This window comes from Lagopus muta, chromosome 4, assembly GCF_023343835.1.
Source record: "Lagopus muta isolate bLagMut1 chromosome 4, bLagMut1 primary, whole genome shotgun sequence".
NCBI lineage: Eukaryota > Metazoa > Chordata > Aves > Galliformes > Phasianidae > Lagopus > Lagopus muta.
Window position 1 is genome coordinate 59,219,616 of NC_064436.1, and position 21,245 is coordinate 59,240,860.

The 21,245-nt window shown below is 37.7% G+C and overlaps 1 protein-coding gene and 1 long non-coding RNA gene across 4 annotated transcripts in view; one reads left to right on the forward strand and one right to left on the reverse strand.

The window, feature by feature from the left end:
* The window catches only part of STK32B (serine/threonine kinase 32B), a 152,101-nt gene extending 142,137 nt beyond the window's left edge, over positions 1 to 9,964 (forward strand). Inside the window, exon 12 of one of the 3 annotated variants that reach the window (XM_048943147.1) lies at positions 9,826 to 9,964. In XM_048943147.1, coding sequence (XP_048799104.1) covers positions 9,826 to 9,964 — 139 coding nt within the window. Of the gene's footprint in view, positions 1 to 339; positions 888 to 9,825 lie in introns of those variants that run through there. The other 2 variants (XM_048943149.1, XM_048943148.1) reach the window with 2 other exon arrangements.
* A 15-nt stretch (positions 9,965 to 9,979) lies between these two features.
* On the reverse strand, positions 9,980 to 20,797 carry LOC125692529 (uncharacterized). The gene is made up of 4 exons (XR_007376736.1): positions 20,661 to 20,797; positions 19,556 to 19,617; positions 16,541 to 16,722; positions 9,980 to 12,860 (listed from the first exon to the last, which is right to left on the reverse strand). It is a non-coding gene; the product is annotated as an uncharacterized LOC125692529 (long non-coding RNA).
* Between the last annotated feature and the right edge of the window lie 448 nt (positions 20,798 to 21,245).

The following is a 21,245-nucleotide window of genomic DNA, read 5'->3' on the forward strand; positions in this document are numbered from 1 at the left end:
TGTGATTGAATGGTAACATCTCAGTGATGGGTCACTGCCCTTCTGTCCAGTCCTGCTTAGTGGTAGTAATCTGCCACGTGGGGTCACTGACAGAGAGCTGCAGATGTGCATGATCATCACTGCAAAGGAACAGGCTTTTTACAGGCACCATGCTATTATTTGCATTTAAGTTCTCCACTTACTGTTATCAGTTTAATTGTTATCTGCTGCCTGTTAAGTGGCATCTTCACTCCAGCTCCCTCTGTAATATGCTCTAAGTTCCAGAGGCTCAATGGAAAAATCTATGTTTGAGGATGTTTCTGGGAAGAAGTAGGTCTACCTTTAGATTCCTACCTCTAGGAGATGTCTTCCTCCACGTGTATCTCATTTGGACGTGACCTAAAGGATCAGCCTACCTTGAAACTTCTAACAGAAGAATAAAGAAAGGGGAGATGTCAATTCAGTGACTGTGACACAGCTTTACAGGAGGGCTACTCTGTATCTTTCGAGAAATACGCTGGAAGCAGGCCAGGAAACACCTATTTGGCAAATAATGTTGGCACTCACTGCTGAGAAAATATCCTTAGTCATGGGCATATGTTTGCAGTTTGTAAACTGGATTCTAGCAATTTTTTCTCCTGTTCCCACAAAACCTATTCACCAATATGTTATTGGGAAAATTAGAGTTGCTTTCTTGTTTCTTGTGCATGTGGATCCACAAACATATATCTAAGATAGAAAAATGTATCACATTTTACAGTGTGGCTGAGCAAAACACATACTATTTAAGATGGATCTGGTCTTGGACAGCAAATAACCCATTTGTAATTTTTTTATAGTCTAAGCTATGTTGGTGTTTATCCATTTTTTTACTTTAATATTCGTAAATGGCTGTATATTGCTTGCTGTTTTCACTCATTTACTTCATCTTTTCTTTTGTTCTCCTTTATTAATTCCCAGGGTAAACCTGAGATTTCAAAACGTTGTAGGTGAACATACTACAGCATCTGGTATAATTTGTCACTTGACTACCACGTACCAGTATTTCAAATGTCATTCACTTTGTACGTGCACCTGAACCCTTTATGCTTGATTATAAATTACTGGTTGATAAAAAATTATATTCACAGGCATTTACTGAGAGTAATTACACAACAGGAACCATCAACCTGAATCAATTACCCGTAGTAGAAGCATATTTCCTGAAGGGTTTGAAGAAAAGGTGGGAGTAAATGTCATGAGTGTCAATGGTACAAGAACACATCTGCACTACATGGGAATACTTCCTCCAAAATTTAACTTTTCATATCCATCTGTAATAAAACACACCTTTTAGTCTGTGCCTCTGTCACTTAAATTTCAATGGAGTTAAAACAGAGTTATTTGAATGAATGCAAGGTAATTGAGTGTGCTGTCAAAACACATGTGTCACAGAGTGTGTAGAAAACAGATCTGAGATTGTGGTTGTTTCCACTGAAGCAAACAGCACCAAGAGGACATGTTTAGAGTCAAAGGCAGACAGACTTAAATATTGGTTAGATGCAGAACTCCTACTCCAAAGGGTGTGTGCAAGATTTTCAAAAGAAACTGAAACAAATTGGAATTAGATGGCACATCTGCATGGATGAACAGGTAATTGCACCCCTGTGCTTTTGGGTGACTTCCTTACCAGCTCTTGGCAGTATTTATCAGCTTGTGCTATGTACTAGGTTCATGGGACTATTCAGTTTCTGCATGCCTGAACAGTGTAGGTGTAAATTAACTCCAATCCAGAAGCAAATTGGCTCTGCTAAGCAGTGCAGTGTGTGCTGAATTTATGCAGCTGCTAGACAGGAGCCCTGAGTTTGTGTACAGAGAGGAACAGTATCTATTTTTCTGGAGATGCAACAAGACCATATTCCTCTAAACTAATCAATTTAAAACTGTTTATTTAGTTTAAGCTCTGTTAGTAATCACTGAGGAGAGATGTGTGTCTCAGGGTAGGTCTGTGACACATACATAAGAAAACTTATACTGGAACTCATTATTCTATGTCAGTTCCTCTGTCTTTTTCTGAGAGCCTGAGTTAATCTTTCAGCTGACTACAGTTAGCTGGTATAAAATCCATTCCACAGCTCTGGGTTCACTGAAAATAAATGCCTAGCTGCCAGTCCAACGCTCACAGGCTTTCTGTGCTAATTGAGGTACCTCATATGGCACTGAACACCACTGTGGGAAAAACTGCATTTGAGCCATATATGTCTAGTTTGGCGGACAAGAGGCTAAAAACAAGCAACAATTACACTGCTTTGTGATGAGTATTGAGTCTTGCTCTAGTCTATCCTACAGCAAGGATCCTCTCCCAGCTTCCTCTGGTATGGAGTACAATTGGGCCTTCAGTTTTCATTGGAAAATCCTTACAAATTCAAGCACTTTTCTGAGATTCCTGTTTTTGTGAGAAAACTGCTGAGATCATTCTGTACACAAGACAAAGAAGAGCCCAGCATTCACTCTGCTATGATTACTGCTCCTCTTCTGTAAAGACTTATTTTTTTAAATAAAAAAGCACATTAACTGTATACAACTGTCTCGTGGGATAGTTTTTAATTGGCTGTGTAATTAGCTAATTTACTTAATTAGATATCCAAATTTGGCATTCTTTAAATTAATTTATCATTTTTCAGATGTGTATTTCTCCTTCCATTTCTACTGTCCTTTCTTTCTTACTCTTCATTTTCCCCCTTCATTGCTGTTTTTTGTCTTCCATACTGCCTATTTGTTAGCACAATCCCTACCATGTGTTTTTCCCAGGCTATGATCATTCTCTAAAGCAATGTCCTTCATATTTCAGAGATCAGCATCAACCAAAGGCTGTCCAACCACTACTTGGAAAACAAAAGCCCTTTTTTGAGGATTAGAGAGTTTATCCATAAGGATGCAACCTAGTGTGCATTGCTTAGATTCCAGGCACCTATCGCTCCACTATTTTATCCTCTGGTACGAATGCAGCCAATGCCTAAACGTGGAGAACTCAATTTGTTTTCTGTCTTGAAAGCCCTCTTGGATACCATTGACAGAATGGGACATAAATGAACAGTTTGGCAGATAATCAGGCTGGAGGGTAAATTAATCCTATGAAGAACTATTTTATCAGGTGGTTCTGATGCATACTGTTATGGAATCAAAAGTCTTCTTTTCAGAATGGGAAATTTCTAAATAATTGACAAGATAACATCAAGACTTACCTCTATTTACGTATCCAAGTCATATACCATATCCTCACTCTGTAAACCTGGGCATTATACACAAGAATCAAAGATCACAATTATATCTGTGACTTGGACCAAGAAGATGTCCTGTGAGGACAATCCAGAAGTGTCATGTTTGCTCTTTTTTTGTTAACATGCTTCTGTAATATTTACATTGGGCAAAATTAATGTTTTCATTTTTATGGATGGAAATGTAAAATAAGCAAAATTCCTGAGTTTCTAATCAACTCACAAACTCATTTTAATTAGCTTTTTAAAAGAAGAAGCCAAATACATGAATTTCCACTCCATTCTGATATATTTGCTGGTTCTTTCATTTAGGAAAGTAAAAATATTATTTCCAGTTTTATTCATTCAGTTAAAAAAAATAATCATCAGGTGATCTTTGCTCTCTTCTTTCTTGTTCTTTATTTTACTTTAAGAAAACAAATGTAGCTGAATGAAAAACCTGGCAGATAAGAACTAGTAAGAAGAGTAATGGAAATATGAAAGAGTAGCACTCATTTATAACTGCAAAATACTGTCAGCTTCTTCAGTTTCACAAAAAAAACAGAGCACAACAAGAGATAATTTACAAGAAAAATGTTCAAAAATGCAGGCAGAAAATTAAGTGTCCATGTATCAAACTCAGTTCATATTCTCTACAGTGGCAGCCAGATGAGAAGCAAGCTGCTAAGTTATCAATAGTTCTACAATCATTGCCTGCAAATGATGATAAAATGATGGCAGAAAATAGTGGGAGAAGTTTTCAAAATGAAATATAAGACTCACATGCGCAAAATGCATTATTTTTGAAAAGACATGGGCACTCCACAGGACCTACACATATTACTGCCAAATAACCCCCCTGATTTTGTAGCATAGGCACTTCTGCTGCAGGGCACAAGCTCCTATAAAGCTTAAACAAGAGATTTTTTAATAATGAAAAAGCTTTCCAAATTACTGGGGAAGTCAATCTGTTCTTCTGGTTAAAGCATGATGGATTATGGGTGCCATGAACATTTCTAGTCAGCATCAAAACAATGGAATAGAGTCTTTTGGGGGCTGCAGGGAGAGACATCCCAAAAAATGAGCTGCAATGACCAATATTGTTAACTTTCAACTTCCTAACTCCCATTTGTCACTGCATATTCAGTGTTTAGACTGGAGATGTGAACAAAAAACATATTTTCCCTCTTAATGTTTACAGAGATACATAATATTCAAATAAGCCAACAGCTTTCCATTTATACTTTCTATCGCACTCCGGGTTAGCAATACCAAGGGTGATGCTGGACTTTAGGTGATAGTGTGAGTCTATTTGAGTCTTCACAGTCCAAATCCTTCTGATGTTTCTCAGAAGAAGTTTATCTGCATAAAACCACTTTGAAATTTAAGGAGCACAGGGATATGCTCTGTACTTGTTTCACAGGGAAGAAATAAACAAGTTTTATTGTTGAAGTTAGATTTCAAAATCCCATTCAAGCCTTTTTTTTTTTAACACCTTCTGACTGGGAACAGTGCCGAGAAATCCCACTTCAGTCTTGAAGCCTATTTCTTGTCTAGAGACACTGAGTATTTGCAAATTTGTTAGTGTCTCCATGAGTTTTTGCTGCTGTAGGGTTTCTCATGCTTCATGGATTATACCACTCATTACCACTCATAGCATTATACCACTCTGTAAAAATGATTTTCTATTTCACTGGGGTTTTTGCAGTATTGCTGGATATTTTCCAGAATGCCCATCATTTTTGTTATGTGGCATAACTTCCACATTTCTAGGAGCATATCCAAACAATACCTGTATATATATCTGTCTGGCTTCTTCTAACTTTCTTAAAAACTTTCATTGATGGATTTTTATGTTAAGAACGGAAATATTTGGTGTTATATTTTGAAGGAATACTAGCAACAAGGAATCTATATTTACCAACTGATATCCAAAAAATATTGTATGTCCCCCTTATAACTTCTGTATCTTCCCTATAGACAAATCAGTGATACGCACAGTGATGTACTGTTGAAACATTGAGCACAGCAATAATGGGTGGGCTTTTTTCATTGTTTCTTTTTTCCCTCTTGATTTTGACATGTTCATAATTAGCCTCCCAGCAAGACCATCTGCAGAAGAGATCAACAGTACTTAAGTGTATCAGATAAATCATAGAATTGAGGAGTGTTTCTAACTAATTAGAAATCTGTCCCCCCCAGGATACATTAATTTGTAAATCTAGTATAGACATACTTGCTCATTTTGGACCTCAAACCTCTTCTTTGTGAAGAATAACTGGGATAAAATTTTCTACAGGCTTATCTACTCTCAAGGGTTTATTTCAGGAGATGTAAAGGTTTCCCTTAGTTGAATTCTTCATCCTGCAATAAAGCCATAATTTCTAAAATTTGACTTACTATGCCTTCCTTTTCCACAAACCAAAAGCAAATGCATTTGTTTTTACTGGAAAGGGGCTTGAAATATTAACAGGCTAAGACAAGATACTAAACCTAGAAATGATAAAGCAAATTCCAGGATCTACTCACAGCATTTTCTTTCTTCCATATTCAGGACAGTGCTTTTCAAATCTGGCAAAATCACTTACAAATTTAACGTAGTAAAAAGAGTGTTGTGTGGAACCTGGTATACATGGAGTGGTACTTCTGTCTGGCTTGAATTCTCTCTCTGCTGGTAGAATTTTTAACCTTGATGGCTGCTGTTTTTATTTTCACATTTCTGAGGCTTCTTCCTTCCTCACTACTGGAGAACATGCTGCTCAATACTCAGAGTTGCACACTATTGAAATTGTGTGGATCAATGGTGACGGCAAGGATATCTATGCTTATCTATTCTTTGGCTCAGCAGAACCACTCTTAATTTCCAGTGTAACTATATTTGAACCTACTTATCCATTTGTACAGAATTGTTGGGAAATAAATTTAACAGACATTGTGCTAACTCATTTTCAGCTTCTTTTCCCTGCAGGCTTTTTCTTCGGGTATGACTATCCAGTAAAGCCATTTGTTCACTCCTTTCATCCACAGCTGGCCATTTCACTATTTACCCTCTATTCATAGCATTCAGCAAAGGAATAACTATACGGTTCAAAACCACAACAACTATGTTCCCTGTAAGCCATTCATTTCTCCTGTGTCTTTATCAAGTTATCACAGGCTGTGGCTACATCAGCTTAAAGGAGAGATAAGTCATTCACTAGAAAACAGTTTCTGACAAATGATTTATTGCACTAGTGCCATTTTTTAAACAGACTGGCCCAGAGTGCATTTATTTTGCCAGGATCACAGGGACTGTGTTGACCTACTCGTGTTTTTGTAAAGCTGACAATATCTGCTGGAAAAGTGGTCCAGCTCTGGCATCAAGTGATCAAGAATGCATGAGAAAAGGGTGAGGTTCACTTCTGAAATTGCCCAACATTTAATTGAAGAGATTACTTGTTCACACACTGCTGCAGTGGTGAGATTTGTTTAGGTCTTGACCCGAGCCTCTCTGCACTTTGGAGCTATATTGAAGTACAGAATTATTGCCTTATTTTATTTATTTTTCTCAAATTTCAGTGTTTTGGGGAAGAGAAAACACCCCCAGTAATGTCTCCAAGACCAGCTAAATATTTTTGTTCAGAGAGTTTCCTGTTTCTTAGTCTCTTACAAATCTGAAATCATGACCATTGAATCTATAACTTTTCTCCCTTTTACATTGAACATATTGCATTAGACAGCCCAAAGACAAAATTTCAATAATTTTCTTCAGCTGGTATATAGAGCGGAGCCTTAATCTGCTACTTGGTGGTTCCCAAGTTTGCTACCAGGTTTCATCAGGTGCTTGCCTTAGTTTTAGAAGTCTCCATTTCCTTTTTCATATCTTCCATACCAGTAATTAATCAATCTCCCCTCCTTGACTTTGTATTTTTATACATGTTCTTTTTTTGCTAATTCTTAGCCACCAGTTGCCGGACCCAGAATTATGACTAGCTCCAATCCATATGATATTTCTGGACAAACACTTTTCCACTTCAGCTCCACTTCACCCCTTTACACTTTCTTCACTTGCAGGGAGAGCGGTTGAGGGACAGAAAATGTCTGCAATTTGCCCAGAGGATGACCAGAGGTATAAACAGAATCAATACCTCCCTAATCTTGATATATTTTTACATCCCCAGGACATACTGGCAGGTAGTTGTTACCCATAATAACTCCTTACAATAAAATATTATATTTTAAACACTCAATAAAGGGATATATAATTTATTAAATATTAAATAAGAGTTAAATTTTGTTTGCATCATTAGATTAATAACCTGTTGCTTACATTGATAGTTTGTATATGTGGGTAGTGAATCTAGATACAGACACAGAAAAATTCTGTTAAGAGAACACAATGAAACACTGCTAAAACAATGTACTCTTTACCACTTCCAAACTCTATAATCTAAATATGCTTTAATAGAGCCCTTGGGAGTAGGGACAGAATAAAAGACAATAAATGGAAATAAATCAAAAAATAGAAACCAAATTGGGAAGTTTGAGGCTAGCCACTGGTGTCTTTCGAACCTTTAAATGCTACCTTTATGCCAGTTTGAGTGGTTTTCATTAAAAAAGACAAGTTTTTCTGCTTTCTGCTGTTACCGAGAGGCTTCTTCTTTTTCCCATTAATTGTAAGGGTACGGCGAATGCTTGCTTTTTCAGATTTTTACAGACAAAATAAATATTAAAGAAAAAATCAGGGGAAAACATTTACATGTCAGAGACCAATGCAACGATGCCTCGGTCTCCAAAAATTGCATCATCCCGCTAATTAGCACAGGTCTGTAACCCACGATTTTCAACAAGATTTTCTAAGCACTGTGGCCATTTGTTTTGATGTCTACAAATACCTTGGTCTTGAAAGAGCCAGTATCTCAAACCCTGAAGTGGTTCAAGTCTTTGTCTGATTCAATTACTTTCAATTACTTTCTTGGTAGTTCTCCAGATCTCCTTTGAAGCCACTGTAAAGTAAAATAAAAACCATGCCATCACATTCGTTATGTTCCATCCTTTGTTGCCAAGATAGTTTCAACAGTAAGTTACATACTCCACTGCTGTACAGGAGCTATATATTTCAATTTTCCTAGGACACTTGGGTGAAAATCCTTTCTTGATGATTTGTTGAAGTTCATTTGAAAGTTCACAGAATCACAGAAGGGCCAGGGTTAGAAGGGACCTCAAGGATCACGAATCTCCAACCCCCCTGCCACAGGCAGGGCCACCAACCTCCCCATTCAATACTAAACCAGGCTGCCCAGGGCCCCTTCCAAGCTGGCCTTGAACACCTCCAGGGATGGGGCATCCACAACCTCTTTGGGGAGCCTGTTCCAGAACCTCACTGCTCTCTCTGTAAAGAACTTCCCCCTGACGTCCAACCTAAATCTCCTCTCCCTGAAGTTAAAACCATTTCCCCTCATCCTGCAATTATCAACCCTTTCAAAGAGTTGATTCCCCTCCCCTCTGTAGGCTGAGTTCATTTTTATTATTTAGTCTGACTTATATTTTTTTATTTAATGTGCCAGTGTTTGTGCTCTTTTAATCTTTATCTATTTGGAAAGTGTTTTCATTAAAATTAAATATTCTTCCTTAGACATCCATTTAGCTAAGGCAGAATTTTCATGCTCTTTTACATTCTGTTCTGAGTTGTCAGTTGATGTCTCTATATTTTTATTTTACTCTTTTTAAACTCACAATTTACATTACACTTTTACATGTTTTTTATTAAATAATTTCTATGTATTCAGTGTTATTTGCAAAGGTATTTCTGGAGTATATGGCATCACTTATGGTCTCTGTTACAAAGTGTTTCTCCCATGGCATCTCCAGTCACAGTTCCTAGTGCCTTTTTTTGGGAATACATGACCAGCTGTTCATCATTTTTAAAGAATAATCAGAAAAGAATTCCCCCCCCTAAAAAAAAAAACAACAACAAACAACAACCCAAAACAATAGTTTGTATTTTCAAAAATTGATTTCTACAACAGCTTCCCCGTGAATCTTCCACCTCTTTACAGAAGTACTTATGTCTTTGTATTTGGAAAACTACATTAAGTATCAAAAGAGTCACTGGAAAATCAGAGAAGTTGATACCAGTGTTGAACAGAAGTATTGAGTTCGATGATAAATTATTGGTGAGGATTGCTGGTGCCACCAGGTCTGCAGCTGTTCTCTAGAAAACGGTGCTTAGAGGAGATTATATAATGCAGGATTTTTGTTGTTCCATGAAACCACCTATGAGGCCACACATGAATATGTATTCACTGGACACGTTTTCTTGTGCTGGTAAAGACTTTGTCATGCTACATCTAGATAGAGGTGACCAGAGAAAGCACAATCCTCTGCTAGTTATTTGCTTTGATAGGAGCAGGATTTAACCAAGACCTGACTGTACATAGGAAGAGAGAAGGAATTCAAAGGCATTTAATACAATAAAAGCTAGGAAAGTTAGTAGAGATTGAATGCTGTGGAAATCTATTTTATACACAGGTATATGTGGTTATCCATAGGACAGACAGCAACAGTTATGCTGATTCAGTTACCTGCAGGTCAGAGCTGTAAATCTGTTGATGTTTGTAACTTTTGGCAGACTAAGAAGGCAGCAGGACCAAAGTGGGCAGACTTCCAGCACAGACAGCAGAGCATCCTTGCAGAGTCATGGGAAGCTTCAAGATGGACGTAACAACAACTTGCTTGGACATGGCTGTACAAGAGGCTGCAGCAGCTAGTGAGCTACAGCTCCACACAGGCTTTCACCTGGGGGTGAGGAAGAATCGTCTCCCACATGCCTTCATACTCACCCCTTGGATCCCAAGCAATCAGTCCTCCTGCAGGATCCCCAGCTGAGGGCAAGTCCACAGAGAAAATGGCTGAGAACTTCCATCTAAGACTGTTCTTCTGACTCTGCCACTGGAAAAAAGCAACCATCAAGAACAAAATGCAGTTTTATAAGTTTGACTTTCCTTTTCAAAATCCTGGAAGAAAACTTGAAACAACTCACTAGGCAGCCTCTCAAATATTGCCATGTTTCTGGCCGTTTGCAAGAGACAAGTTGCACTGGGGCCAGCTTTATCTTGAAGACTTTACGCTATCCTCTCTGTCTCCATTAATTAAAATGATCCAATATTGAATTTCATGGAGCTGCTAGACACAGCTGTTTCCAAACATCTGCTGTTGAGTTTATAACAGATGTACATGATGTAAATACATGATTGTAGTGTCAAATAGGATAAACACTGAATAATTTCATTTAACTACCTGAAGGCCATTGGCAATGTTGCACCGTGAATGTCTTCATTTTGTTCTTTAACTTCATGCATTCTGCTGTGTAGTGAGAGATGTGACCCAGGCCAAATCAAATTGTTGCTAGTGACTCTTGTGGATGCAGGATCAGACACATCAGCAGTGTTTCATAAATATGACAAAGACAGATCTTTATAGACTGACTGAGCCTGAGCTGAAAAGCAGCTTAGGAAGGAGAGCTAAAAACATGAAGAATTTGCTCAGATCCACAGTTAAATGTTATAAATGTGAAGAAATCTGTTTCCATGGATCTATTCTGGACCAGAACTGTCTTGAATAGAAAGAAACATACATTATCCTTTAGTATTGATTAGACGAAGTCTCTTTTTTTTAATTTAAAAAAAAAAAGAATAGCATCCACAATCTCATATATTTAATACATTTATGGTATTTTACAACTTGTACATCCACATTTTGATAATAAATGCATGCTCGTTCTGTCCAACTGTGCTTTTCTTTTTAAGAGTTATGTAAACAAATTTCATTTCAAATTTTTTAAGACATAATTTAAGCCTTTGGAAGTGATAGGCATTTTATTTGTAATAACCTATTTTTACTGTATTGTTTCCATTTTATCTTTTAGAAAACAAAGTTCTTTGTAATCAAATAGATTTTAAAATTTTGTTTCACATTATATGTAATTTTTTGTCAAAATTTTTTCATAAAATACAGATTTTTTATTGCTCCATGAAATGATATGGTGTTCCTGTCCACAACAGAGAAGTTTACTAAAGCAGTAAGGCAAAGACTTTACATCAGTTATAAGCATAGTGTGGATTTACTTGCTTAATTTTGGCACAGACTGAAATCATAGGATCAAACAAAGGGGTAGAGATGCTTTGGTCTTAAAGAGAGTAGCTTTCATTGCCCAGAATAAACTGTTTCATGATCATAACTCCTTATAACGATCCTTTATTATTATTATTAATATTTATTTCACATTGGAAGTTCCAGAGTAGCATTTTATATAACATCTGGAAAAACCTATTTCTCTGTTTTATTTAAAATGTATTACGATCTTTGATCTCAATCCTAGAAAGAAATGAAAGATTTTATGAGAGCAATCCTAAACAAATTAATGGCACTTCTCATTTGTGGGATCCATGCTGTAACAGATATTACAGATTAAAGCCACGAAGCTTTAGGAGGTAAGGTCAGTAATATATGAAGCACGAAATGTTCCTGAGATGTAACTCATGAGGATGTCAGCCTCCATCTGCATTGTGGAGCTCCTTGTGTTGGGCTGCAGTGCTTGCTAACGGACACCCAGCCACTATGCAGTCTGTCTATTGAACAAGTCCTGATCCACAGCCTTTAAATTACAAGTTTCATCAATGACACACTAAAATCCGAGGATTTTTCCTGCAAGTAGAATTCAATTAGCAGCAGGAGTCTTTTGAACATTTGCAGTTTGATCTGGCTGGCTGCAGGGGACTTTTGCCAATGCTTCACTAAGCTGTTTTTGAGATGAGCCTGGTTATTTGATAGATGGCATCTCCTTGAATGTGTTTGTAGAGTGTTATGCACGAATGCAATCCCACACAAACGCTTTAATTTCACAGTTGTCACCACACAGTCATTTCTCAAGCAACTTTGCTACTTTAAAAAAACTCATGGCACTGATGCTCAGGTGCATCCAGAGTCCATGACACTTCCCCTGACTGCAAGCTGAACCTTACATTGCATATAACTGTCTTCATCTGCTTACTGTGCAGGTCAACAAATACTCTTGGCTACACTGTGGTGACCCAATGCACTTTTCATCTTTCCATTCTAACACTATAAAGAACTGTCCTACCCTGGGAAGCACCGATAATGGTGCAGAAGTGAGCTTGTTCTTAGCTTTGTGGGAATCAAACAATGACTAGAAGGAAAGTCACGCAGCTTGGGAATAATCCTGAGAAGCTCTGGGATGGAATTTGTCTCCTTGAACTTCAGACTTGAACAAAAATGCACATGCCTGCAGCTCAGTTAGCCAGATGTAGGCTCAAAAAATAAGAATAAGAATAAAAAAAGATGCTTGTAGGATGCAGTGCCTTTGGTCAGTCTTGATTTTCTCCTTCAGCAGATGGATGTCCCTGTAGTTCTGCCTCCATGGTGTATAAAGTCAGCATACACAGTCATTGACAGATGAATCACGTTTGTTATGGCATAGGCATTTTGTGGAGATGCAGTCTCATTGTTATGAGAAAAAAGGAACGATCGTGGTCATTTCAGCAGCAGTAAGAATACGCCATTTAAACAGTTTCCATCCTTGCATGGAAAAGTAGTATTATATTTTATACCAAAACAGTCACTTGCAATGAGTGCTCCTTGCTTTTCCTGCAGAAATGAAAACAATGCAACCCAAATAAATGGGGAAGGTTTCTACAAAATACTTCGTGAGACAGAAGGGAAAAACAAAGTGTAGAATATATAGGCATGAAATCAAAAGAAACTCCTTGGGACTCATTTGTTCTCTATGGCTTTATTGCTTTGCAAAAACAGCCAGTGATTCTAACTCCCAAAGTCTCTTTTTGTTTCTTGTCATCATTTCAAGGGTAAAATCTTTTTTTCTTATTTCTCTTCCAGGGAAGAGAGAGAGGAGTCTAACACAACTGGAAAAGCAATTTGCTGCTACAACATTTTATTGCAATGCCACTTGCTCTGCAGTGTTACAGTTCCGCTCACACACACACATTCCCACAGCATCTTTCTACCATAAACTCTGCCAGATTTACCTTCTGTTCAGTTTGCTCCTTCTACACTGTGAATTAAATATTGGCACAGCACAGTAAATGTTTAATTACCAACCACCATAAATACAAATAGCTCTTTTCATCTCTAGTCTTGACAAAATGATTAACGAAATATATCCAAAAGTTTTTAATGTAGATTTTTGGAGATGGGAAGGATGGTAATAGATCTTGGTACACTATTGACATGAAGGTACTTAGTGGAGGAAATACTATCCAGCAATCCATCCATCCATCCCATCAATTTAGATATTTTCTGCTTGCAGGAATAGATAATCACAATTCAAAACAGATTTCTTGCAGCTTAAGCTAAACCTAAATACTGGTACATTGGGATGCAAAGTGACCAGCTGAATGGGACCCAGAGAATTGTTCTGTTTCCCAGTTGGGTAGCTACACCAACACTTGCATATGGAAAAGTACTTAGCAGCACAGGAAAAGCTTGAAGGTTTTGGAGATGTTCATTTACAGCTGTGGTGGGTGCTGGAAAACAGATATTCCAAGTGCCTTCAAGTAGAAAGCAAACAAACAAACAACAAAAAAGCAAGGTATGCTCTTGAACCTCTTGTGCTAATATCTGCCTTGAGAGCAGATCTGGAACAAATCACTGCCCTTCACAAAATCACCATTATTTGTATGTCTGGCTTCACCCATAGCTCAACAGGCTCCTGACCACGAGAAGGCAAGGCTCCACCTGCTTACAGCGCTGGGCTGCTCAGACTCTGGCTTCTTGCGTAGCAAAAAGAAAAAGAGCTCGTGGCAGCTTCTGGAGCCAAAAGCTCCAAAAACAGACATTATTTCCTACGCAGCCATTGCAGCTCAGTCCCTCAGCACACACTGCCAACAGGCTCTGAAGTAAATTCGGAATAGTGTAAAAGCTTGTTCAGATCCTTCTGGTGGCCTCCATGCAAGTCCAGTGTGATTTTTAAATCAGAGCTTCGCAGCTCCTCTGAAGAGCACATTCTTAGATAAAAAACTATTTTCTTACTCACATTGTGCTTAATCATCTCAGCTTCCTCCAGAGTACTTACTTCTGTATTTTAATGACTGGATCAACTGCTCTCTGGCCAGCAGGGAGAAACGTTTTGATATTTTTAGCATTCATTTAGCAATGGAAATTAGCTTGCTATAATCATGTTTGTGAGAAAACACACACTACAATCAGGACTATAATAATGACTGATATTATCTGTGCTCTATACATCAATGAACTTGGCTCAGATATACAAACTTTTTTCTTTTTAATTGGGAAGGATGAATGTATCTTATCAATCGGAATAATTTCTAACAAAAATAGCCAAACTCTTGAGTCTTCCCAGGCACTCAAAATCATAAGGTAGGACAGAAAAATTGTTGTTCAATCTCAGGGATTTTTTTTTTTTTTAAGTCAATTATAAACAGCAAAGCAAGGATATCAAAATTCTGCAGCATTCAATTCTCATTAAAAGAAAGAGGACTAAAATGAATCCTAAAATAAAAGTCCTCCCAAAGTTTATGCCCATTATTATAGAATTAGGTAGAAATCAGTATTCTCTGAAACCAATTACCTGAATAGACACTAATTCATAGACACTTCCACAGGCAAAAATATTTTGGAACTTGAGCACTAGAGAATGTTTTCCATCTTACTTTTTCCACTGATTTGATATGTGTTATATTTCTTTCTGAAAATTTTCCCACAGTGATTATTCTGTACTTGAAAAATCCCTTTTGGAAGAGCACTATATAATTTAATTAGTAGTTATAACTTTGCTATGCAATTCCATAGCAAGGATAGCATTGTGCAGTCAAGGAGCTAAGATACTGAAGCAATTTCTGGATAATTACTAACGAGGAAACAATTTAAGTCTTGAGCCCTATCACGATGAATGCCATATACATACATTAAGGTGGGTCAGACACTACTGCAAGGAATTTAAATTTTGAATTGGATTTATAAGATATAACTTGAAGACAGAGATAAACTGGAGAAATCATTGCTCAGGGAAGGAGGTAACAGTAAAATCAGCCTATTAAATGTAATGAGCAGCCCTGTAATGCAGATTTATGGATTTTTCTCCTCCATTAAATTATATGCACAATATCCTTTAAGGCCATAAGTTTTCCATTTAATTTGAAAGCTGAACTAATCTTGGAGAGAATGGATAGGGCTGAGGGAGCAGAGAAGAGGCAGTCAGTGGCAGTGACACTGGCAGAGCTGTCATTAGTCTTCTGCCCAGCTTAGGCCAACATGAGAACAAAAGATTGGTTTCAGTGCACAGAAAATGTGCTTTTTTTCTGCTTTTCCCTGAACTTGTAGCCCAGAAGGCTTACTCTACTGTCCAAAATCTGTGCAACTGCAGAATCAAACTAAAGCAATCTGCAAAGACGTGAACTGAAGTACTATGTGAAGAGACTGAGACCTAACCCCTCAGAGATGGGTTATTCCAGGTGAGATGCAGCACAGCATACATACAGGCATGTAGTACAGACATTGAACTTCAGCAGGAATGTGCTCCATATCAGAGGTCATTCACTGAGATTTAATCTTCCTTCGCAGCCCAAAGATGCTCCCTAACAAAAACTCAGCAGCAGATGTGGTGGAAGGAGGAATATAGAAGAAAATGTGGTATAAGGAGGAAAGCAAGCCTGTCTGCAGGATACCAGATGCTATCACCATCAGGACTAAGCAAGCCCTGCCTTCTGTACTGTCATGCCTTGCTTCTTTTACTTGTCATCTTCCTCTACATTTTCCTAGCTCAGTGCAACTCACTTGGCTCCTTCCTCTCTTCTGACAGCAGCTGCCAATGTCCAGACTTCCCCAGCACTCTACTCTTCCTGGCAGGCTGGACCTAACAGCTTCCCCCACCATATGCCTGGATGAGACTTCTGAAAGAGCATTCTCAGGCAGGACCACTGTTACCTAAATTCATTCTCCATGTCAGCTGAGGCATTGAGGTCAACATGCCATCATCCTGCCCCTCACATACTCACCCTTTCCCCTTCTGAGCATTTTTGGTGGAAGAGCTTGCAAATTCTTAAAGGTCTACAAACCCTGCCTTTCCTAGGTTCTGGCAGGGTATTCACTCCACAGGTGTTCCTTTGGTGACATCCACATGCAAACACTGTAGCACAAAAATCAGTCACTGCTGAGCACCATTCTAACTGACAGATCAAGCATAGTCCTCTCACAGTCCTGCCCAACAGTGCTCCAAGATATATATATACACCACCTTTTTCTCCCACCCCAGTACCAGTCAGACTAAAGACAGATTGTAACAGACTTACACTGTTACTGTAAAGATGAGTCAAAAGCTCCTGGAATTAAAGTCCGTGGAAATACTGATAGCCTGTTGCAAGCCCACAGAGTACACTGGTAAGAGTGATTCAGAGGTTTTTCTCATTCTTCTGACTTCAGTACAGGGCTTTATTTTCCATTTTTCAGATAGATGCACATTAATATTGAAGACCTAATTAAAAAATAAAAATAAAAATGAACACTAAATAGAGCAAGACAACCTGCAATGGAACATTTATTTTGAAGAGATTCCTGAAATATGTTTTCACCATCTCATCAACACAGCCTTTTGAATTAGCAAACTAGTCTTCTTGCAAGTAAGAAATACAAAGGTACTCAGTAAGGACACACAAATGCCCTGAACATCCATAACTGATTGTGTGTTCACCTTACTACATTACTAACTTATACAGAACGGCTTAGATTGGAAGGGATCTTAAAGCCCATCCCCAGTTCCAATCCCCTGTCACAGACAGGGATGCCCCCACCAAACAAGGCTGCTCAGGGCCCAATCCAAGCCAGCCTTGAATGCTTCCAAGGAGAGAACATCCACAACCTCTCTGGACAGCCTGTGGCAGTGCCTCACCGCACTCCGAGTAAAGAACTTCTTCCTTAACACCTAATCTAAACCTCCTCCCCTTTTAGTTTTAAGCCATTCCCCCTTATCACTATCTTCCCATGTAAAAAAGTTGATTTCCCTCATGTTATAAGCTCTCCTCAGGGACAGGCAAGCATCATTCTGAAGGCAATGGCCTCTGTTGCCATCAGCCAGAAAGGGAATTGTGTTCAAATCCCTGAATCCAGAGTAGAGAAACCAGGCACCATGAGGTGCCCAGGATGATAACACAAGCACTCCCCTGGTAACATGAAACACAACCTTCTGTCACTTGACCTTTAATCTTTCCACACAAACAAAGCTCTTCACATCTGTAAGATGTCGTGCTATCCATCTCTGGAAAACTCCTCTGATCCAAATTATTATTATTTTTTTAATTAAAGGACAGTAAATTATTCATGTAATTCTGCATTATCATTTTAAGATGTATGAACTTATTGGTATTTCATACAATCACATTCATCATGCCACTCTACAGTCTCAGCAAGAGAGGTTTTTTTAAGGAGTTAAGGATGTAATTACTTACTTATAGTATTGATATGCATTGAACATATATTTGCATAACAAAGCCAGGAGATATTTTGTTGCATGGTTTTTGCTCATTTGTACTATAGTAATGCATATAACTCCCTGAGCTTGCTCCTTTTAATGTGTCAATACTTTCACCTGCCTTGGCATGCCATCATCTTTTATTAGTATCAAAAATACTGGTTTATTGAGCCTTGATACCTATACCAAGTGTGTATCTCAGTTTTTCTTGAAGAGCATACATACATCTGAACATATTAATTGACTGCATTTTTCACCTTGAAGAAAAAGGAGAATTTATGGAGCTAAGAATAATAGGTGAAAACTTTTCCATTGGCATACTTCACATAAAACTTTTCACATTTCCCATAAACTGCTCATCAGTTCATTGAAAATGTTACGAGATTTAAAGTGTTTAATCTGCTAAAAATGTGTTTCTATATTTGTTGGAGATATTTTCTAAAACCCCACCTATAGAAACAGCGCAGTGATTCCTGGGATCTTTTATGAAGTGATATATTCATTATGCAGCACATACATATTAATGTATAATGAAAAGGGTCAACTGTGAGATATACATCTTATTTAATCTGCCTCATGCTCACTAACAGGTCTAGAAAGTCCATCCCTTTGCAAGTGACAAGTCAGAACACATAGAAAATATTTGCAGCATAAAAAACAGATTTTTCCTGTCAATGGGTGGAAGGAACCTCAATCTTCCAAGCTAAATAGTGCACCTAAATATAATGAGACTCTATGCAAACATCTGCAAGTGTGTTAAAAAACAAAACAAAACAAAACAAAACAAAACAAAACAAAACAAAACAAAACAAAACAAAACAAAACAAAACAAACAACTTTGCTCAGGGATTTGAGATTTATGTATTTTCTGCCGGAAAAAAAGAAAATGCATTAAGAATGGGTTGAAAGAAGAACGATTCTAAGAGACAGAAAATACACTCTGGCCCAGCATTTGGAATTTGATCCTGTTTAAATGTTAAGCTCTGTATCTTCCTGAATAATGGTTCTTTCTTTGACATAACAAAGAAAGAGGAAAGACCAGGTATAATAAACTTTTAAATATATTTAAATCGCTCCAGCCCTAGCCTAATGTTACTGAACAAACTGCATTAAGAGGGAAAGATTTCTTTTGCAACCAACCTCTTCATGATGCATATTTTCTTATGTTACCATGAGCACCTACAGAAAGATGTATTTCTGTGTATATTAGAATAGTCTGAAGCTTTCAGCACTTCTCTTCAGCACTGCTCCACTTTTGGCTAACCTCCATGCTGATGTGACCAGCTCTTCTTTTTCTCTCACAAACTTCTGCTCAGCTCTGAACTGAGCACCTCTGCTCCACACCATGTCTTATCTTCAAGAAGGGTCAACTTTTAATCAGATTTACTTCAAAGAAAAGCTGTTCTTTAACAATAATGGAGGTATAAATTCTCCATTTCTTCAACAATCGCTCCCAGACCCATGTTTAGCCATATCTACTGGATCTCATGATCTAGAAAAAATTACATGGTAGCTCTAAATTGTACTTCATGGGTAAAATACAGAAGTGCAGTAAACTTAAATGCCTGAACCACAGAGCTCAGGGAAAACCACGCATAGACCCTACTCTTCAATTCTGTTTCACAGAGTGACTAAGGCACCTCAGTGCCTCAGAGCACATACAGAACACACCAGTAGAATATCACAAATCCTGGGGTATGTGCTCCCCTTCTTGAGCCTTCATCTAGCTTGAATCTACAGCTGTCCTAAATATATTTTACTCCCAGACCAGTAATATCTATGGTATCTCAACAGTGTGAAAATTCAACCAGAAAAATGAAAACTTGAATTTCAAACTTACACAGCCTAAGAAGCTTAAAACACTTCCTTCCAGGAGGCTTTTTTTTTTTCCCCCCCCAGTCTCTGAAACAAAAATAGAATTCAAAATTAACAGAACAGTAATACAGCCTTCAAATGGGGGAAGGGAGGGTGGAAGTTATTAAAAATGGGAATCTGTTACACAGAAAATTGTAGAGAAGTCAATTCAAACAAAACTAAATATATGCTATACAAGTTTTGCATTTATGTTACTCGCCCTCAAGCTACAGGAACAAAAGCAATTGCTATTTATTCTGTATTCATATGGAAGAGTTCAAACTCTAACCCCTGAGAGACTGAAAACCATCTTTGATAAAAAAAAGAATTAATTACATTTCAAATATCAGCTTAGATGTATTTCAGATTTTTTTTTTTTCACATCAACTGGAAAAAAATTATTTTCCCCGACTAATCTTATTGTTTTGCTTTTTGTACTTCACTATGCACTTCATTGACAAACATTTTTCAGGAAATTAAGACCTTTTTTTTTTTCCCAAAGTACATTTAAAAATATCTACATCCTTCTTTTAATACATACTAGAAATTAGGCCACAAGGGAAGACAAAGGATTGTAGCTAAGAGAATTCATTCTGTTTGCAGTGAGAACAAATTGGCAAGCCAACACCATTCAGTCATCCTGTAAAAGCAAAGTTATGGATGCATGGTGGGTCTACACCAAGGAGCACTACGTCTCTTACACTTTAATCAACAAATCACGTTTCCTGAAAAGGTGCCTTGAAGTATATAAAGGGAAGACCTTAGTAGCATTACATCCATTTCCATAGGATGATGAAAGCAGCCACGATTGTTAGCTGAAGAATTTTCTTTTAGTTTCAAAGTAAAAGGTAAAAGCGGTCAAATGGAAAACTATCAAAACATTTTCTTCTGATACATTCTTTGTAACGTTCACGACTGATGTTCACCCTGTTAAAAAGCCATCAGAGCCTGCTAGAAAAGAGAAAAATAGAGTCCCTTCTCAGAGACATTGTAAATATAAACATCTATAAGAAAAATGAAAAGTAATGAAAAACTTCTTTCCGTACTGTTAAGCACAAACAGACAAACATTATTCATACTGGTTTGCCTACCTCTTCATATTTTTGTTAACTTCTTTCTTTCTGCAATTTCAATATTGCAGTGATATTATCTTTCAATTTATATCTAGAATATAGCGTGTCAATTTTACTATTAATAGAGCTTTGGATTTTTCCATACCGCCCTTAGAATTCTTTTCTTAGAACAAATAGAACTTCATAGTGTTTTACTCACCTTTAAAATAGCTGGCTTCATTGCTCTCACCTGCTGTTGCACAGCTGCAAGTAGTTAGAAAGATTTGTTATAGCCCAAAGATCAGACTTCTATGTAAAGGCACAGCCCAAATACACATATAGTCTTATTCTAAATTCACACTGCCTACAGAACTGGGTGAAAACAAGACTATCTGCTTTACAGTAGCAGCAGCTGCTATAAGCAGTTCTCTGATATTGCCTTACCCTATGTCTTATGGTGGTTATTTTGTACCCAATAAAAGCTAATAATTACTGCCAGCAACCTGGGTGGAAAGGATGAAGGGTGCAGAGTGACTGGTGGTCTCAGTGATGACACGATTCACTGATGTGTTGTATTTGATTTAGTAAAATAGTAAGAAGCCTGAAATCAAAATGGTGTATACA